Here is a 20,729-nt window from a genome sequence, read left to right as displayed (position 1 = left end):
AAAATAAGTCCAGTAAGACAAACATACTTTTTCCATAATCTGTGATAATACTTTCACTATCCAGCAACGATGGACTTGGTGCACAGAGCCAGTAACACAATAACAACATGTGTGGACTATTGTCAACAGCCAGGTTTATTAACAACCTCAGATTTTTTAGACTGTCCTGTAGGCACAAGGGAGGCGGGATTGAGATATTTACATCTCAACAAAGAGCGAAGTTGACTTGAAACTGCGGGGAACTAGCTGCTGAACCCATCAACTGTTTCCACACCCCTGCCTGGAAGCCTCTGGTTTGTAAACCTAATCCATTGTCCTCCAATCAGCTGTCCTCTTACAACACACACAGCACAAACAATGTAACCTACAGGTACAAGAGTGACGCTAGAATCTGATTCTTGTGGACAACCTTTGCTTATACTCCAGTAACGATAGGTCTCTTGGTTATTTCTTTTCTATTCTTTATTATCATCTTCTAACATGTCCCTTGTTGGTATCATTAACTAACGGAATGTTAAACTTGCACAAAAAATACACACAACCCTTTTTTTAAAAAAAAGGTACACTTAATCAAATATGCTGTTAATTAAATACCAGTAGATTAAATTCTCCAGTAATAAGACAAAAATTATAGACTAAGATATTAATCAAAGCTTGATTGCCAACTGCTTACAAAACTATGAATATTATGCTTGGTGAGGCCAATAAAAGCTTATTTTGCCCCAACTTTGTCATTTTTGATGCTATCTTACAAACTTAATTTTCTAATAAAATTTACTACTCAGCGTATCTACTTAGCGTATCTAAAAATAAAACCGGATTTCATCTTTCAGTTTTCATTTGTATCTTTCCCCCCACGACTCAGCAGATAACTCTGCTACATGATCCATTTCTTCATCAACTGAACTGACAGCAACGTACAACGCCAAGTACTCTTTCAAAGCACTGATCCTGGACTTCACTTCATTCTCACCATTATGAGAACCTCTAGAGGGAAGAGGTGATGAAAAGGAGATTAGGAAGAAAAACTGATTCATTCAAGAATTTAAACCATTTAATCTTTTTATTATGTGACCTACCATTAGGAAATCTATAACAGAAGAGCTTATTAGCACACAGTATAGTCAGACTGGTAACCAGGAAACATTACAAAATGGTCCTTTGGCCATCGATACTTTCCAGAGCAGGAGATCTTGTAATTCACTCACCAAGCCCAGAACAATGACTTCTAAAACCCTGAATACCAAAGTATGCCAACAGGGAGGTCTCACACAGACTTCGACTGCACAAAGATAAAGCTTTAAATGTGATCATTTTCAAATTTAGACTTATCTTTAAACGTCTTAGCTTAAAACTACAAAAAGGAGTAAACAGCAAGCCAAATGATTTCAGAGTTAAACTCATTTAGAAAGCAGTATAAGTATCTAAATATACATGGGCATGATTCTATACATATATGAAACTGTGCAATTATATGGCATTCTAAATAATTCATTTAAGTACATTTTTGGCATTTAAACAAATATCAAATTGAGCTTTAAGTGAATAAGAACAGAACTTGATTTTAATTTTCAAATATAAAAAGACAGCTAAACACAAAGTACAAATCAGAAAATCCCCAATGTAGATTACCTTAGAAATTAAAAATTCTGTAACACAGTGGCTTTCTATCTCAAACTGAAATCTAAATAAAACCTTTTTCCCAGATTTTACTCTGCACTTAGTAGCACTCTAAAAGCTTTCCGACTCTACGGGGAAAAAAAAAATAAAAACTGACCAATTCACACCACCTAGGAGAGAGTGGGGGAGGGGTTACTAACCAGAGCAAGTTTGCAGTCTTCCCTAATGTAACCCTTTAAATTCTACATAAAGCTCAAGGAAAACAAAGTGCCTATTATTTATGGAGCTGCTAAACTTTTGTTTCAAAAAATAACAATAACAAAAAATACAGTGTTAAGTATCATTGGAATAATGTAACACATAAGGCTGAAAAATACTGAAACACAGTTAAGACTCAAAACTCTAGTTTAAAAAAGGAAAAAAAAAAAAGGAATCAACCAGACAGGTCAACCTCAGACTCTGCCAGCAGGACGGCCCTGAAGACCAACATGACGCGGCAGACACACTTCTACCACACCCCAGCGCACCAGAAATTCTGACACAGAGAGAAGAGGTTAGAACAAGTCAAAAATTCTATCCAAATTTTGTGGCCCAGAAAACTGAATGGGAGAAAGTTCCTGACACTGAACTTTGTCACCTGGCTTCTCCCGTTAGCAACATCACCTCCATCTTTTTCAGGATGTTTGTTCACCTGTTTCTACTTTGAACCAATTCCATCTCCTGGAATCAGAATTTAACTAAACACGCAAGGGAGTGAATTGAAGGCCATAATTTAACAAGAAGCTCTAAGCTAAAAAACCCAGGTGTAGACCTCAAGTCCCTACTCCCAACTCAGCATCTGATAATCAGCATTTGGCACCAGCTAGGTAAATCAGCGTCTGATCAGAATTTCTGAGTGAGGCAGCCGTAGTTAAGTCACAGCCTTGCATCAGCAGTCGATGATTTGGTGTGCTTTCTGGAAGGCAGGCATACACAGCCACACTGAAAAAGCTTTCCGAACTGGAAACACTAACAACAAGGTAAAACCAAACCAGGCAATGACTGGCTAACAGGAAGCCTGACCGATCACGCCCATCTCATAACTAGCCAGATGGGCATTTCTCCGTCCCTAAGCTACTTTACCTTCAATCAAACCTCTTTTCTACTAGACTAAGATTTTTCTATAACCATTTTTCTTAATCCTCAGCATTTAATGAGAAATCATTTATTCTATAAAGAAATACAGCACATATGGCCACAGTCTAAGTATGCTTACAACTGGAAAATTATGTCACTTAACAAAAAAAAAAAAAAAATCTTGCACTGTGACGTCATTACTCTAAGATAATTCAATTGGTGCTGGGATCTCCCCTCACCAAAAAAGCATGGCACTCACGGCCCAGGTTGGATATTACTAACATTGCACAGAGAAGCAGGAACAGCAAAATCTCCAAGAGAAGTCTTTCTATTTATTTGTGTCTGAGCATTCAGGTAATGCCCCAAATTAAAAATGGTGCGGTAACAGCAACTTTAATATAAAGAGACAAGAAGCTGCAATGCCAGTGGCCACTTGGCGCTGCCAACAGGGAGAAAGCAGTCTGCAAGAGGAAGCTCAGCTTGGGGAGAAGGGGAGGGACAGGAGGCAAATCTCAGACAGACAGTGACACAAAACTGTTGTACTGCTGGATGTTTCGCTTGAGGATATCTGAGCACGGGCCAAGAACACGTTCAAACCTCGGTCGGTCCAGCTTCACACACTTCAAGGGCCCGCGGGCGACCACGGTGGCAGCGCGAGGACGATTCATGAGAAGTGCGATTTCACCTGGGGAAGGGAGAAGGGACAGGGCCATCAGGAGCTGGTCGGAGGCCACAGGGGGCACAGCTGGGGCCACAGGGACCAAGACTTGGGAACACAGAGGCCACAGCTCAGAGAGGGCCACGAAGCCAGAAGGATACCAACTAGGTGTATCTCTGGTAACACAGGCCACACCACTCCCGCAGTAAACACAAAACCAACTAATCCATTAAGATATATGAAAATTAATAACAAACTGAGTAGGGGGCCAAAACTGGACTTAGCTCTGAAAGCCAAAATGGCTATAATTAAAACAAAATTTTGGGGGGAAAGACAAACTTATCAAAGACAGTAGTTATCTCAGTGAGAAGTGACTTAAAGAAATTTATGTATTTGGGCCCGGCACAGTAGCCTAGTGGCTGAAGTCCTGGCCTTGCATGTGCCTAGGATCCCATATGGATGCCAGTTTATATCCCAGCAGCTCCACTTCCCATCCAGCTCCCTGCTTGTGGCCTGGGAAAGCAGTCGAGGAAGGGCCCAAAGCCTTGGGACCCTGCACCCACCCATGTGGGAGACCCAGAAGAAGCTCCAGGCTCCAAGTTTCAGCTCCAGCTGCTGCGATCACTTGGGGAGTGAACCAGCGGAGGGGGAAGGTCTTCCTGTCTCTCCCCCTCTATAAACCTGACTTTCCGATAAAATAAATCTTTTCAAAAATTATATATTTATTGTGAGAAAATTCACACATACCAAAATAGTCAGAAGGCCCCAATCTTCCCACTTCAACAAATTCTTCATTTTCTGAGCGGCGCTGTAGCACGGCAGCTGACCCCTAAAAAACACCACCAAAAAAGCTGACCAAGCGGGCACTTCCAAACCCAGGGTGGCAATTTAAATATCCTGTGCAGTTCAGTTACTCTCAACAATGAGGCCGGGTTCAGTGGCTATCTCAATTCGCCCGTGTCCCTAGATAAAGGATGACTGGATACAGTCCCTACAGCAGCCCTGACCGGGACTGAACAAGCATTGCGCCGCACACACAGTCTGCACCAAGCTGGGGCTCACGAGGCCCGACGCAGACTAGCAAGCTGACTGCCTGTTCCATAAACAACATTTTTGAGGACTACTGCACCCACTCGTTTACCTGCTGTCCCCCGGCCCCTCTGCAAGAGAGACGGCAGAGCCACAAAGGCTAATTTATTTTCCACTTTAAGGGACTTCCAATCTCTGAAGTTAAAGTCAGTCGGCAATGAGAAAGTCACATCCACAGGAATCTAGCACTCAGATCTACGTGGCAGGCCAGAGGAGCTGCTGTGCGGTCCCAAGGCTTGCGGGGATAAAACACGTGACTTTCAGAATTGAAGCCATAGCTTCCACCAGGTATGCACATCTAGAATTCTGATTCAACTCATTTAAAAGGTAGAGGTCTAGCAGAAAACCTAATGCATTTCAAAGTAAAAGATTCAATTTTAAAATAAAACTTCAGATAAACTTTAAGACTAAAACTACACATCAGAATTAGCCCTCTTCTCCCCTCTAATGTACAATTTTTAAAGGAATTAAATGCAGAGTCGTTACTTCTAAGATAATGAAGAACTCATCTCCTGGTTCTCCCTGCACTACAATCTTCTCCCCATCTTCAAACTGCACAGGCTCCAGGGCATCAGCGACAGTGAGGCGTTCCCACTTGTCCAGGGATTCTGCAAGACAACAGTCAGGAGAATGACTCTACTGCTCAGTGCTAACAACGTCACAACCAAAACCATGAAGGGATTCATGCTAACGGCCACGCTCATGGACACTGCACACGTGTCTGACGCAGCATGGCACGTGTCTTCTACTAATTCTAGTCTCAGCAGCACCCTCCGGGGACCTGCACACAGCCCTTACACCCTCACCCCACTGCTCCACCAGCCAGCTTAACAATTGTACCCAGTGGCAAAAATGGCCCATGCAATCAAGCCTACAAGTAACAGATCACTGCCTGTCTATTCCACAGATTACAGAAGGAACTTACCTGTTTAAATCCTTTATTTTTGGAACTACATAAAGCTAGAAAATTACTTTTACTAGCAAAGGCCAAATCAACTCATTATAACAAAGCAATGGCAGAAGACTGTTACCTTACAAGCCATCATTGCTGCTTCTCAAGCACAGGTTCAATCAATCCCAGTGTTTAGTAACAGGGTCACAGACTAGATCCCATGAATCTGCCTTTTACTGGGAATTTCAGCACAGGGGTCACTTGTTCAAAGGAAGCTTGTGGATCCTTTCCAGATTCAGGATGCACAACCATAAAACATCAAGGACAGTCACCCAGAGAACAACCATGAACATCTGGTCAGGAAGGATTCCTGCAGCCTTTCCTTCTCTCCAGGAGGAATGGAAAGCACCTACACTCTCAAAAAGCCTTTCCCCAAACCAATCATTTCTAGTTTGAGCTATGTCATATTCTAGCAAAGCTAACATTCTCAACTGTTCTTAGGTGTTGGCGCCGTGGTATGGTAGCTTCAGCCTCACTCAGCCTGCAGTGCTGGCCTTCATATGGGCACTGGCTGCTCCACTTCCCACCCAGCTTCTTGCTAATGTGCCTGGAAAAGCAGCAGTGGATGGCCCAAGTGCTCGGACTCTGCACCTAAAAGGGAGACCTGGAGGAAGCTCCAGACCCCTGGCTTCAGACCGGCCCGCTTCGGCTGCTGAAGCCATTTAGGGAGTGAACAAGCAGGTGGGAAGACGACGCTCCTTCTCTGTAAACCTGCCTTCCAAATCACCATAAATTATTCTCATAAAATTATTTTAAGTTAAAAATGTCCTAATGCTGTCAAATAAAAATTCTATTAGTTTTTCAGCACTGTGAATAAACAAAAACATAACTAAAACATGAGTAACTAGAATTTCTAAAAAATACACAGGTTCTCACTGTTAACATATCGATGTAAAAATTTTGCATTTAATTTTCCAAAACTCACCTAAAATGGATACTTTGCTAAGGAACTCTTCATACATCTTCCGCTTTCTCAGTGTACTTCCCTGTAAGTGACAGATAACACAACTCATAGCTCCAAAACGTGCAGTGCCAGGTAATGCCGCAGAGTAATCCAACCAAGTTTCAAATCTATTTAAAAGTAGACAAGCCGAAGCTTGCTGCTGCTTCCTCATTTCCGACCACTTGTCTTCTTGCTGAAGACAGCGAGGTCAGCTCTGTGAAAGCTCTTAGCCCCCTGGCCTGCAGCATGCAACCGGTGTATCACCAAAGTGACGTTATACGAGTTATCAAACAAGCAAATGACCAGGTCTCCAAAATAGCACCAAGCAGTAAACGTGACTGCAGCTAGAATCCTCCCCTGCAGCACCAATCCCCATCAGCAAAAAGAAAACTACAGCTGCCATACAACCCCCTCCCCAATAAGCGCCGCAGGGCCCCAAACCTAGCTAGGCTGTCTTATCCACAAACCGTTAAATGCACCCGGGAGGAAACCAACAAGGACAAGCCCTTCTCTCGGAACCACTTTCCCTTGCTTGGCCAACTGCCTCAGCACCCAACACCCCTTCCAACAAATCATACACACCCACATGTGTAAACACGTATGCCAACACCACTGGGCTTCCCTATGTGCAGGCCCCACATCTGTGGTTCAAAAATAGTAAGACATTTTTTAAATCTTCTAACATGCTTTTTGTCATTATTCCCTCCACACTACAACGCAACTACCCCCATGTTCTTCACATTGAATGCGTGTAAGCATCCCTGCACCTACACTGAGGCAGGAGATGCTGTGGAATCTACAGGAGGATGCAGCTGACAAGCAAATGCTGCAGCGCTCTATGTGGGACTTGATACCTGAAGACTGTGGTATCTGACAGCAGGGTGTAGGGACGAGACTTAGAACCAGTTCCTCGTGCAGCCCAGAGGATGACTAGGCATACGGGAAACTTCAAAAATTCATGGAACAACAATTAAAAAGTGCAAAAAATTCTGAAATCTATGCAGCTTTACCAAAACAACATTTTCCGTGAATTTTAAAGACCTCCATCCATTTACCCACACATTCTTCAAATTTGTTTATATTTGGGATAGATGTACAGAAGACTTCAAAATGTACATACATGCACTCACGCATTCATTTCAAATACAAAAGAAAAAAGCAAAAAGGGCACCCAAACTGTCCTTTCAAATGGCCACTGCATAAATTCAAGGAAACTCTCCAAAGTGCCCAACATCATTAGATGGGACTTAAATATCCACAAATTAAATTAAGAGCAACATTTCAATTGTTTCATTCTTTTGCTTCTTCATCTACCAAGAGGCCACATGCCATGCTGCCAATCCATCTTCAGAGTTGAGGCCATCTGCCACTTCAAAGGCCTGACTTTCTACACTTCAAGGCTATCCTCATGGGTAAAGTTAGGAAAGATGTGTCTATTAGCTTCTAAACATGAACGGATCTCTACATGTATACATTTGGTTTCCCATGTTATTTCTAGCCAAAATATAACTGTCTAAAATGACACAATGAATAATGCTAACCTGAACTTAATGCAAAATATTCCATCATCAAAAGCAAGAAATGCGGACTAGTAGGTCAAGCCTCCTCCTGTAATGTCAGCATACGATATGGGCACCAGTTCAGGAATCCTGGCTGCACCACTTCAATCAAGCTCCCTACTAACGCGCCTGGGAATGCAAAGATGGCCCAAGACCTCTGCACCCACGTGGGAAACCCAGAAGAAACTGCTGGCCGCCAGCTTCAGACCAGCCCAGCTCTGGCTACTGTGGTCATTTGGGGGAATGGGAGATCTCTATCTCTCTCTAAAATCTTTCAAATGAGAATAAATAAATCTTTTAATTAAAAAAGCAAAGAATATTCTCATTTTCATTTAGTGACAGTCAAATATTAGTTCCACAGAGCAGAACGGATCTTACCATCAGGATCCTCCTATAGCTGTCCCGGTCAATACCCCACAGCTTCACGTTAGTCTTGGCTTTGACAGTGGCTGCTCTGGGTGTCCCATAAATCAGAGCAAGTTCCCCAAAGCTCCCTCCTTCCCCAACACTGGTCGCCCATTCGTTGTTGACATAGACCTAAAAGCAAATGACTGCTATCAGCAAAATGCTTTTATTCCACATATATAAACATTCAAGAATCAAAAATCCTTAAATCTTTTTAAAAGGGTCAGAATCCTAAACTTTGCTTTTAAAATGCAATACACACACACACAAAATGTTCTTGGTACACAGCAGGGCAAAACAGCTGACTTCTGAGTTGAGTTAGGTGAAGGAAGAATGCCTATGGTCTACCTGGTCTAATTATCACTAGATAAGGTGACAAGTAACATAATACTAATACTACATATGCAAAAATACTGTGCTACAGAGCCTGGCACTATGGCCTAGAGGCTAAAGTTCTCTCCTTGCATGCACCAGGATCCCATATGGGTGCCGGTTCTACTCCCAGCAGCCCCACCTCCTATCCAGCTCCCTGCTCATGGCCTGGGAGAGCAATCAAGGACAGCCCAAAGCCTTGGGACCCTGCACCCACATGCGAGACCCAGGAAAGGCTCTGGGCTCCTGGCTTCAGATCAGCTCAGCTCCAGCCATTGTGGCCTCTTGGGGAGTCAATCAACGGACGGAAGATTTTCCTCTCTGTCTCTCCTCTTCTCTGTATATCAACTTTCCAATAAAAATTAATCTTCAAAAACAATTCTATGCTTTGTGCTCTGTGCTATACATTTTATTATTATTTAAGATTATCTATGTATTTTTGCCACTATTAAATCTTACATCCATCTCTCCTTGATCAATCACATAGAAGTTATCGCCTTCATCACCTAAAGGAAAGTAAAAAAATGTTAGAAACATATTTCAAATGGAACCAAGTCAAATCCTCAAATCAGTATAAACTAACACTCATTTTATATTACTGTTGTGAGAACAGTGCTATAAACTTGCACGAACTTCCCAGAAAACAAAATATATTTTAGAAGCCAGAAAAAAAAACCGATCAATTTTTTAGGCAGCTCAGTGAAGAATATCTCTAAAAAGAAAAAAAACAGGGGTTGGTTCTGTGACCCAAGCAGGTCAGCTACCATTCCCAATACCGCCATCTCAACTCAGATGCCAACTGCTTTTGAGTCCTGGCTGCTTCGCTGCCCATCCTCCCTACTTTGACCTGGGAAAGCAGCGAAGCACAGCCCAAGTCTGGGGGACCCTGCACCCCCATGTGAGATGTGGCTCCTGGATCCAGATCAGCTCAGCTCTGGCCATAATGGCCATTTGGTCAGTAAACTAGCAGATGGGAGATCTTTCCGACTCTCCTTTTCTCTATAAATGTGTCTTTCAAAGTAAGTAAATCTTAAAAAAAGCTTTACACTGTACACAAAGTTACTAACTGCTATGGCCTCTGTAACACTAGAAAAGGTTTAACAGTAAAACAGAGTATCACAAAATTACAAAACATACTGTTTATATATAAGACCCATGGAGATGTCAAGAATAAGAATAAAAGAGGACTGATATCCAAAAGATCAAACCCATGTAAGTGTCTGTATACAGAAAGGTCAGACCTCACAGAAGCCAGAACTTGACACACGGGCTGCGTGCTGAGCAATGCAGCTATCTGGTTCACCCTCAGTGATATTAACAAAAGGAAACCGTTACGCTCAAAGAGGCCAAGACTTCGAAACAATAAAACCAGAGAAAGCTCCCAGGAGACCTTGCTCTCCGGTAACCACACTGCTTGCCCGTACCTTGCTGGATGACAGTCTCTCCAGCAATAAAGGAGACTGGAAACATGGCATCAAAAATATCACTGCAAGACAAGACAAAAATCATTAAGAGCCTTCAAATTCACAATGGGGCTGGCCCTGTGGCGTAACAGGTCAAGCCACTCCCCAAGACAATGATTCAAGTCCAGCTGTTCCACTTCCTCTCCAGGTCCCCGATACTGGCCACGGAAAGCAGCAGCCACGGCCCAGGAAGGGGACTCAGCTCCTGGCCCAACACCAGCTGTTGCAGCCACTGGGGGAGTACGCCACCAGATGAGAGCTCAAGCTTCCCACTTCTCTGTAATTCTGCCTTTCAACTAACAAGGGGAAGAAAAGGCAACGGTGCAAGCGGCGGGACCACAGCCTTACTAGAAAGAATCTGTACCTACCTTCTCTCATTATCATCAAGATGTGAGAAGAGCACATTCTTTTCAATGGCTTTGGCTAAGGCAGCCATCGTCTTATAATCTTTTGGTATAACCTAGAAAAGAACTGAAGGTCAAATGGCAATTCTGTAAACCAAAAACATTTCATGTTTACACCAAGAACCTGTATTTCCATTAAATGCCAAGTCACATTATTCTATTTAAACAGATCTGCTTTGACTAAATATTTTCACTGTAACACACTTATAATATCCTTTGATCTGCAAAGGTCCATTAAATATTGACTAATGAATCTCCGCACCTTCAGTCAAGCCTAAATTTAAAGACGGATAACTGGCGGGCCAAGCGCAGTAGCCTAGCAGCTGAAGTCCCCACCATGCATGCACCAGGATCCCATATGGGTGCCAGTTCTAATCCTGGCAGCCCCACTTCCCAGCCAGCTCCATGGGAAAGCAATCAAGGACAGCCCAAAGCCTTGGGACCCTGCACCCACGTGGGAGACCCAGGAAAGGCTCTGGGCTCCTGGCGCAGCTCTGGCTGTTGTGGCCACATGGGGAGTCAATCAACAGGTAGAAGATCTTCCTCTCTATCTCTCCTCCTCTCTGTATATTTGATTTTCCAATAAAAATAAATCAATCTTTAAACAAAAAAAAGAATGGTAGCTAGTTCCCAATTCACAACTAGAAACAAAAAACACTTTGACCAGGTCATTATTTTACTGCAAAACTAAGCATTTTGAACCAGTGAGTGCTTTTTGAGACCATGGTAGCTCTCAGTGCCAGGATGATGGAGTTTTCCCTTAAGGCTCCTAACGCTAAGTCTAACACAGAGCGGACTGCGGAAAACCAAGGCACCAGAACACAGGACAAAGGCCTAAAAGCCACAACGGGGTAGTTGGAAAGGGGCTCTGCCTGCAGCTGCCACAGGGCAGACGTGCAGTTGAGCCTGGTGACGACCTCTGACAACAGCTCCAGGACCGAGACCAGCCTGCTCTGTGGGTCACGTTCAGAGGTGCCCACAGTCACCCACCGACAGACGACTCCCGCGGTACACAGCATCCCCCCCAGTTCAGACATCAGCTACCTTTCTGACGTAAGACGCCGCGTCCTCCTCCGTGTAGACTTCGGCGCTGATGGCCCCTCGCCGCCGCCGCCCCTTCACCACGGGGTTCGGGGGAGGAGGAGAGATCTCATCCTCCCTGGAGTCGGTGCGGGTGCCAGCTTTCTGCAGATTCTGAATCTGCTTGGCCTCCTCCTACAAGAAATCACGGCAAGTCAGTACTCTCACGTTCCGATGAGTCTATCTCAGTCTTACCAAACTCTTCCATTTTCAATGTACATCAGGGGAAAAACAAAAATCCAAATGAGGAGGAAAAAAGTAAAGTTTGGAAAGGAACACTCTCAGATGACAGCTCATCTACCCTTCATCAACGAGCCAAAGCCATTAAAACACGACGTGGCCACCGGCCCGACAGGAGCGAAGCCCCAGGAAGAAGGCTTTCCATGTGCTAGTGCAGAAAGCAGGACCCCGCGGGACACAGGGATAACGCAGGCAGGGCAAGGAGAGCAAGGATGCGTGTTACGTCACTAACTCAGCTCCTGTGGCTGTGGGATTCACATTCTAGCCCAGGCCTCAGACACAAATACTAAACAAGAAATTCACAGCATTTAAGTAAAAGCAGATCTAATAACTGGCACACCCAGAAAATTTGTTTAATATCAGGGTTTATTCTTACACAAAACAATCAAGTTTGTTTTTTAAACTACTTCTTGGGGGCTGGTGCTGTGGCATAGTGGGTAAAGTGCCAATAGCACCAACATCCCCTATGCACAACAACTCAAGCATCAGCTGCTCCATTTCCAATCAAGCTCCACGCTCCTACCCGGGGGACCAGCGGAGGCGGGCCCAAGCCCTCAGCCCCTGCACCCACCTGGGCTCCGGGCTCCTGATCAGGCCAAGCATTGTGGCAGTAAACCAAAAGATGAAAGACCAATCTCTCTCTCCCCTTCTAACTCTACCTTCCAAAGAAATAAGTAAATGTTAAAAAAAAAAAAAAAAAAAGAAAGAAAGAAAGAAAGCAAAAAAAAAAAGCTGCTTCCTGAGGCCAGCTGTGGTGCAGCAAGCTGAGCTGCTCCGTGCAAAGCTAACTTACCATGTCAGCTCAGGTTCAAGTCCTGGACACCGCAGCTCTGATACAGTTCCCTGCTCATGTGCCAGGGAAAGTGGCTGAAGATGGCCCAAATTCTTGAGCCCCTGCCAGGCACGGGAGAGCGGTAGAGGAAGTTCTGGGCTCCTGGCTTCAGCCCAGCTCAGCCCAATCAAAGTGACCAGTTGAGGAGCAAAATATCCCAACCCTGGCTCGCCCTCTTTCTCTGTAACTTTCAAATAAAGAAATCTTTATAAAAAGAAAAAAAGAGGGCCAGGTGTGGTGGCCTAGTGGCTAAAGCCCTCTCCTTGAACCCACTGGATCTCACATGAGTGCCGGTTCTAATCCCAGCAGCCCCACTTCACATTCAGCTCCCTGCTGTGGCCTGGGAAAGCAGTCTAAGGATGGCACAAAGCCTTGGATTCCTGCACCCACATGGGACACCTAGAAGCTCCTGGCTTTGGATCGGCGCAGCATCAGTCATTGTGGTCACTTGGGGAGTGAATCATTGGATGGAAGATCTTCCTCTCTGTCTCACCTCCTCTCTATCTGACTTTGCAATAAAAATAAATTTTTTTTAAAAAAAGAAACTACTTCTTTTTGAACCAGTTCATATTGAAAAAGAACTTTTTTAAAATCTAGGATCTTGAAATTCTCAGGCCTAAAAAGACTTCTTACGCTAGAAATAAAAACAGAAATATAAGAATGTGTCACCTTTTGCTTTCACTAACTTGACCCTTCTCCACTAGTTTTCTAATCCATTTTTCAAATTCATTCAGCATTAAATGATTTTAGGAAACATTTTGAAAAGAAAAATGTGTTAAAAGCAATTAAATTGATCCTGCTTTTGGCATGAGGATCAATACAATAACGTGTGACCTTTCGTCTCGCACGTTGACCGCGAAGGTGCTGACAGCATCCACGCCCAGCAGGACACCCACGCTTCAGCTCCACGGCCTTTTCTTCATCTAGCAAGGGGTTACTGCTCTCATTTTTCTGCATTTTCTAATTTTTACTTTGTAACAGAGGGAAACAAAAAATAACATGAATATTTTTATATAGATTTTATTACAAATATTTATTTAACCCAGTAAACTAGTACCATTTCTAAGAATTTACTCTACCACCTGCACAGGAGTGAAACACCACCTCTGCTGTACCACTGATTTCAGCCAAACGCTGGGGACAGTGAAGCCAAGCGGCATCCTCCCGTCCTGGGGGCGGGGGGAGCCTCCGTCCTCCAGGCAGCACGCCCACGCCGTCCACTGACGCCCACCTGCGGCCTCTGGGGCACCAACTGCACTGCCGGGAAGGAGATCTTTTACTGCTCTTCTTTTATTATCATATTTTCAGCCATGTGTAATTATTTTTTAAAAACACGGTTTTCAGAAAACTCACTTCATTTTCTCTCTGGCAGTTCCAATAACCAATAAGGTTTTCTCTATATTAACACATAATTTTAAAACTCAAGTCTTCCCTATGCTTCAAGATTGAACATAAATGAAAACCCATCCCTGACTTCCAAAGTTTATCACTGTTATGAAATTGTGTAATTTGGTATTCTGCAAAATTTTCCAGATAATTCTGAAAGTAAACAAAAGCATTCTGACATCGCCTTATGGATGCAAACAGGTCCTTTCAAACAGCAATGTTCCTATGTGAAGGGAACCTAACCCCATGACTCAGAGCCAGTTCTGAAATCACCTGTTTTCTAACACTGTGCTGGGCACTTCCCACTTCAGCTCTGCTGCATCTGAAAATCTCCACACTCCTCGGCTACTTCCAGGGCAACCGTGTTCTCAGATTCTGACCCCAGCACTTATGTCCTCAACGTCTCCAATCGTTTGGTCCCTCTCTGCCCTTGCCATTCTTCCCTGCAGGGAAGATCAACTGCCCACCGCCCTCTGACCTGAGGCCTGGCAGGACGCCTGGCCACAGACCATCCAGCGTCAGATGCATCACATCAGAGCAGGCCATTCCTGTCTTTGACTTTCTGTTCTCTCTGCCTGAAGACAGCACTGCTCACTTACAAGTTAGCTGCTAAAGCTCAGACCAGAACCAGATGCATGGATACAAAAAGACAAGTCAGACTAAGCCCAAAAAAGCTGGCAATGGCCAAGATAGACGGTCTTTTGCAACAAGCCACTGACATTTGAGAGTTACAAGTTACTGAAGCGGAGGCTAACCCAGTACACTATGGTCCAGGGTAGTTTCTCTTAGCTTTACTGCTACGTCTGTGAACGGGGATAAATCACCCACCTCAGACATCCGAAATAAGGAGTATGTGCGTAAGCAAGGCGTGTGACATGGACCTGCACAAAGGTCATCATTCATGATCTACCACAGTCAAAGCGCTAAAACACAGACTCCAACGTCACATGATGGGCTCAACTAAAATTACAAAATCTTCAACAGGCCAACCACGAGTTTTGGGGTCCATTATACTTACAGAACGGTCTGAGTCTCACAAACAGAGTCCCTTAGCTGAGGCATAAGAACCTGACTGCGTTATTTTCAGACACACAAATTACCATCTGATACATAAAACAATGACCTGCTCAAAGCCCTGGTACTCCCGTTCAAGCCCAGCTGAAGGTCTGCAGGGAAGTAAACGCAGACCCTGGATTACAGGGAGAGGCGTGCCACACTGTCCTAACAGGCAACGAGCTTAACACACACGGACTGTAAAAACACCTGCAAAGCATTGACTTCGAGAATTACTGCTTTTCACTCACGTCAGGCTTTTAAAGCAGTGCTGTGGTTAAACACTGATTTTGAAAGTAGTACCACACATTCAACACTCCCTAAAAAAGGATGCACGCCTAATGTCTCACCAACTTAATCCGCTCATTTGACAGGTCTCTATTGATGTCCAAAGACAACGGATCACCTTACAGTGACCCATTTCAAAACTAGACCTCCAGGAACACACTTGATTTCAAAACAGAGAACACCCATGGCCTGCCTCCAGGGCACTTCATTTGAAAACTGCTGAAACCAGACAACACCACAATTTCTGCAACAATTTAAAAATAGCAAGGCTGTTCATAAGGACTAATTTTTCCTTTTTTTAAAATTCTAATTACGGGACCCGGTGCAACAGCCTAGTGGCTAAAGTCCTTGCTTTACATGCGCTGGGCAGCCTATATGAGCACCAGTTCATGTCCCAGCTGCTCTCCACTTCCCATCCAGCTCCCTGCTTATGGCCTGGGAAAACAGCAGAGGACAACCCAAGGCTTTGGGACCTTGCACCCATGTGGGAAACCCAGAAGAAGCTCCTGGCTCCTGGCTTCAGGTTGGCTCAGTTCTGGCCATTGTGGCCATCTGAGGATAGAACAAGCAGACGAAAGATCTCATCTGTCTGTCCTTCTCTCTGTAAATCTGCATTTTCCAATAAAAAAAATGTTAAAAAAAGAAATTCTAACTATGGCACCATTAAATATCAAATTTAATAAATAATCGCTATGATTTAAACATCTGCCCTCCAAAATTCATATAGGAGTCTGATACCCAGAGTTTTATGCTAACAGTTATCAAGGGGCTTTGGCAAGTGGTTAGGTGAACGCAAGTCCTTAGTGTAGAACCTCCTGGTTGAATCCTGCGGCTTCACGAGTGGGAAAGAGCACACCGGGCAGCGACCACGTCTCCTGCCACATGACATCTGTACTGCAGGACAAGGCTCCCAGACCTCGTGCCTCCAGAATCACGAGCCAACAAAGCCCTTTCCAAGCAACCTGCCTCAGGTACGCTGTTAGAGCCGGGAAGAGACGACACAGTGTTTCAAGAACACCCCAATAATGCAGATATTTCTATAATACAATTAGGTATTTCATGACCGTATTCCAAATATATCAAATGGTTCGAATTATGAACTACCTTAAAACTTTAATTTGTACAAGAAAACCTATAAATTTATCCCACTGATTTACAGAAGGAAATCAAACAACTCCAGACATTCAGTGATGCAGACTGCGTAATGGACCATTTCCTGAGACAAACAGATGACAGCCCTGCCCTCGGTGCGGGTACCGCTGGGCTGCGGAGGGCACGGCAAGCCGGCGGCCATTCCAGGAAGACGGCAAGGGCTCCGGGGGGACAGACACGTCCTGACCAAATGCAACCAGAGGGAGATGCTGACACAACGACAGGATCTCTACAGTTAGCCCATGAAAAGTACAGAATTTCTAGTGTTACCAGCCTCAAACTACAGTCCAATGCTGCATTTAAAAGACTGACTTTAAAAGATCACAAATTTTATTAAGCTTTTTTGCTTTGTTGAAGAAAAGCACAAACTGCCTTTTTACCTTCTGACTGTTGTAATATTTCTGACTGCTGGAGTCAGTTTCATGTACCAATCGAAACAGCTTTGGAAGCCTTTTGTTAGCCAAAGGAAACCATTAATGTTCTGATAAACCCTACAGGTCGCAAATTTTCAAACTGCTACAAACACCTTAACATTTCCTCTTTGAATTTCTGTTTCGGACTTCTTATTTGGCCAAAATTCCTTTTGCTCTGAAATACCCGAGTCACAGCATCTCCCGGCAGCTCTGCCTCGCCCCACAGCGTGGCTGTCTGCTTACCTTCTCCAGCCTCTCGAAGTACTCCCTGAGGAAGGCCATGGGCCTCTCGGGCCGGGCCGTGCACAGCTGCACGATCGAGTCCTTGAGCAGGGCCTGGATGTTGTGCTTCTGCACGTAGAGCTCACACTCGCGGAGGCTGCGCTCCTCCTCGCTGGCGGCAGTGCTCCCAGACGCCATGATGCTCTGCGGGGAAACGCACACACGCTGACGCCCGCCATTTATCAAGCACAGAGGCCCGCCTGCCCGCTGGGTTACCACAGGAATCAGCAACTGGGTCATGGGCACTGTGCTGTTGTAACGGGGGAGGTGGGAAGTCAGGAGTCAAGTATGTATAGAATTTGCATCCTTCCAAATGACTGCTCCCTCTAGCTCCTGCCACAGGCAACAGGTGGCGGTCCCACACTCGGCTCCTGCAGGAAGTAGGAGCCAGGAGCCCCGCAGAGGCAGGCTGTGGGGAGTCTGGTCCCTCGGGAGTTCCACTCAGTCCTCATGACCTGGGAAGTGTGTAAACGGTAAACAGGACAGAGCAAGGGCACTAAAGGCAACTCTGAGGGCAGGAAGGGAGGGAGCCGGGGGACAGCACCTGGAGGGCGCCAACTCCAGAGCCAGGGCAGCGTCCTGGACGAGAGGGGACACTGCCAGTGTAATCCCAGGTTAATCACAAAAGCAATAGCTTTTCCACTCTGCCATCTTTCACCACAGAGCAGTCCTAAACCAGAAGGGAAAATTTGGGAGGCACCCCTCCAGGCTCCCCACCCCAGAAGCCTTCCACAAAGCAAACTGAAAGATGTGAACAGAACGCTGTCCAGAGTGCTTCTTCATGTGGAAAGGGAAACGCTGAGAAAAGCCTACACGAAGGCTCAATAATGAAATTAAACTCACGGCTTTGAGAACACTCAAACCACATGGACGTAAGCAAGTAACAGCGAGCAGTTAACCTCACTCTAGAGTTAGACTCCTGGCTATCCCACAGCAGACCCTTCCCCTTCCAGCTCCTCTCACCATGCAATCAAGTAGACACACACCGTGGGGCCCCGACTGCAACTGAATTCAGTGCCAATCAGGCTCTTCCCCTTACAACACACACAAAACTGCTGAGATGAAATGTGGAATAAAACAAAAGTACTAAGAGGTACACTGTGACTCACTCTGACAGCTTCCCTGATAAATGTCACTAGCAAGTAGTTAACAAACCACGGAAAAGTTTGGGGCTCCAGGCCAGGCCCCTAAGTTAGAAACCATGGAAAAACAATCACGCTATGATTTCAGAAATTAACACTTTTTTAACACAGGTTTTTTTCGTTTTCTAGTAGCCGCTCTCCCGAGTCCGGCCCTGGGTGCACTGGGAGTCCACTCGGTACAGCGGGGTCTCCCACACCATGGAGGCCGCCAGACCTTCTGGCCTGAAAGCCTGCGGCCACACCGGAGGCCTTCCAGCACACAGATTCAACGGACTGGGTCACGAGCTAGTGCAGCATCGGGCCTCTCGTTGCTTTCAAGCAAATCGACGTTGTCAGAGAAAAAAACCAACCAACAGGACGCTCCAGGGACGTTAAGGCACCAAAACGCAGCACGGTGAACGCGGCCACCATGTGATCCCCTCAACACCCGAATCTCGCGGCGTTAACACTTGCAAGCAAATATACCCGAACGAACTCCCTGCTGCTAAGGGACCCAACGACAGCCTCTGCCCCACGCTCCATGAACACAACGATCACTACGGCGTCCCCGCTTAGCCAAGCTCTTCCTTGTCTGAGTGCACTCGTGACAAAGACTTCCCAAACAGCCATGTCGAGGCCGTTAATCCCGGGCGGACGTTCAACCGGCGCCCCCCGAGGCCGGCAGCTGTCCGCGGGCGCCCCCCAGCTCGCGGCGCGGGCTCGTGGGGCTCGGCCGGTCGCGCGCGGGGCCCGAGGGAGGCGAGGCCGCCGGGAGGACCGGGAGGACCGGGCCGAGGGGACCGGAGGGTCCGGCTCGAGCCGGGCTGTCGTCCTTCACCGAGTGGGCGAGGGCGCGCAGCAGGCCGCGGGGCGGGGGCGGGGCGGCCGGCCCGGGCAGCGCGCGTCGCGGCGGCCGGAGCGCACGGGGGTCCCGGGCCCCGCAGCGCGGCCGTGCCCCCGGGGGTCGCTGCCCGGGCCGGCCGGGGGGTGCGGCCGTCCCCCCGCAGGGCGCTCCCCGCGACGCCATCTTGGGTCGGTCCGGCGCGCGCTCGGGCGGCCGGGCCGGGCCGGGGCCAGCAGCGACACCCCTCACCTGCGGGCGGCGGGCGGCGGGCGGCGGACGCGAGGCTGCGAGGACCGGGCGGCGGCGTGCGGGGCTCCCTCACCGACTGCTTCCCCCCGGGCTCCACTCGGCGGTAACGGCACGGCGGCGGCTCCACCGGAAACGGCCCGGCCGCAGCCAATCGGGGCCCGGCTGCTGACGTCAATGGGCCTCGCTCTGGCCAGAGCCGTCGCCTTGGCAACCTTAAAGGCGCAGCGGCCCAGTTCCTCCTCTCCGCCCTCCTCTAGGGGACCCTCGCCCCTCCTTGCGGCCTGCCTGCCATCTTTCCTCGACTTTGATCCGTAGCCTTTGCTTCACTCTTGCTGCTTCCCTCCCGCCTGTTCGGGCCTGGGTTTTTCCTGCCACCTGTTCACCTGTCCATCCTTACCTGTCCCTCTCTCGGTGTCTCGGATCCTCTGGATTCTGGGCTTCTCTCCGCGGACTTTGTCCAGAGCCCTCTCTCCTTCCCCTCCGCTCGCCTCTGCTCCTGTCCTCCCACTCTCACTCCAACCTCCCCGCGCGCCTGGGCCTTTTCTCCCTCCCTCCTCGCCCTCCGCGCCGCCCACGTGGGACGTCTCGGATGACAGGTGGGCGACTCCGCCCTGCGGCCCCTGCAGGGAGCGGAGGGGGCGGGGTGGCCGCGGCTGGCCGGCCCCGGTGGCGGATCTGCAGCAGCTGCCCGGCGGATGCCCAGCTAGGGTGGATGCCCGGGGTGCGCACGCCTGGCAGGGGCCAGAGCGGGGCCTGGCCGAGCGGGGCCTGGCCGAGCGGGGCTCCGGCCTGGGGGCCGTCATCCGGTCCAGGAAATCTGAGCCCTGGCCCCTCAGGGGTGCTGTCGTCAGAGGAGGCCACCCAGTCCCTAGAGGGCCGAAGCCCGGGCTTGCACTGGGAGTGGGGTTAGGGGGTGTTGGCAGACTCTCTCAGGACCCCCGGGCGAGCGGGACGAGGCTGCACGCACGAAGGAGGGATTCCCGAGCTAAAACGACTTGGTTTCTTCAGCCATTTTCCCCCGCATCACAGCATCTGCCTCTGGATAAAGAAACACAGCGCGGGAGACAGTGTTTTTAGACAGAGACAGCAAGTCGCTAAATGAATACGGAAATGCAGACCTGGGGGTGGGCGCATTTACTTGCATCGCATGGCATTCCCCGGGCTGCATAACTAATGGATCCAACAGTACCGAACGCAGCACATCTCAC

At 47.3% G+C, this 20,729-nt stretch overlaps 1 protein-coding gene across 3 annotated transcripts; it reads right to left on the bottom strand.

Annotated features, from left to right (window-relative positions):
- Window positions 1-1,044: 1,044 nt before the first annotated feature.
- On the bottom strand, window positions 1,045-19,941 carry PRKAR1A (protein kinase cAMP-dependent type I regulatory subunit alpha). Of its 3 annotated transcripts, none has more exons than XM_040989566.1 (11): window positions 19,919-19,941; window positions 17,269-17,451; window positions 11,626-11,796; window positions 10,546-10,637; window positions 10,139-10,200; window positions 9,174-9,220; window positions 8,316-8,474; window positions 6,361-6,421; window positions 4,970-5,091; window positions 4,142-4,223; window positions 1,045-3,421 (listed from the first exon to the last, which is right to left on the bottom strand). In XM_040989566.1, the coding sequence occupies exons 2-11, from the start codon at window positions 17,443-17,445 to the stop codon at window positions 3,249-3,251; spliced, it is 1,146 nt and encodes a 381-aa protein (XP_040845500.1). In that variant the 5' UTR covers window positions 17,446-17,451; window positions 19,919-19,941; the 3' UTR covers window positions 1,045-3,248. The 3 variants fall into 3 exon arrangements, with proteins under 3 accessions (XP_040845500.1, XP_040845499.1, XP_040845498.1); XM_040989565.1 differs by lacking the exon at window positions 19,919-19,941 and adding an exon at window positions 19,522-19,628; XM_040989564.1 differs by lacking the exon at window positions 19,919-19,941 and having other exon boundaries at window positions 17,269-19,067.
- Between the last annotated feature and the right edge of the window lie 788 nt (window positions 19,942-20,729).

Source organism: Ochotona curzoniae, unplaced genomic scaffold (genome assembly GCF_017591425.1).
Source record: "Ochotona curzoniae isolate NIBS_2020 unplaced genomic scaffold, NIBS_Ocur_1.0 contig_523, whole genome shotgun sequence".
NCBI lineage: Eukaryota > Metazoa > Chordata > Mammalia > Lagomorpha > Ochotonidae > Ochotona > Ochotona curzoniae.
This window is presented reverse-complemented; position numbering and strand designations above follow the sequence as displayed.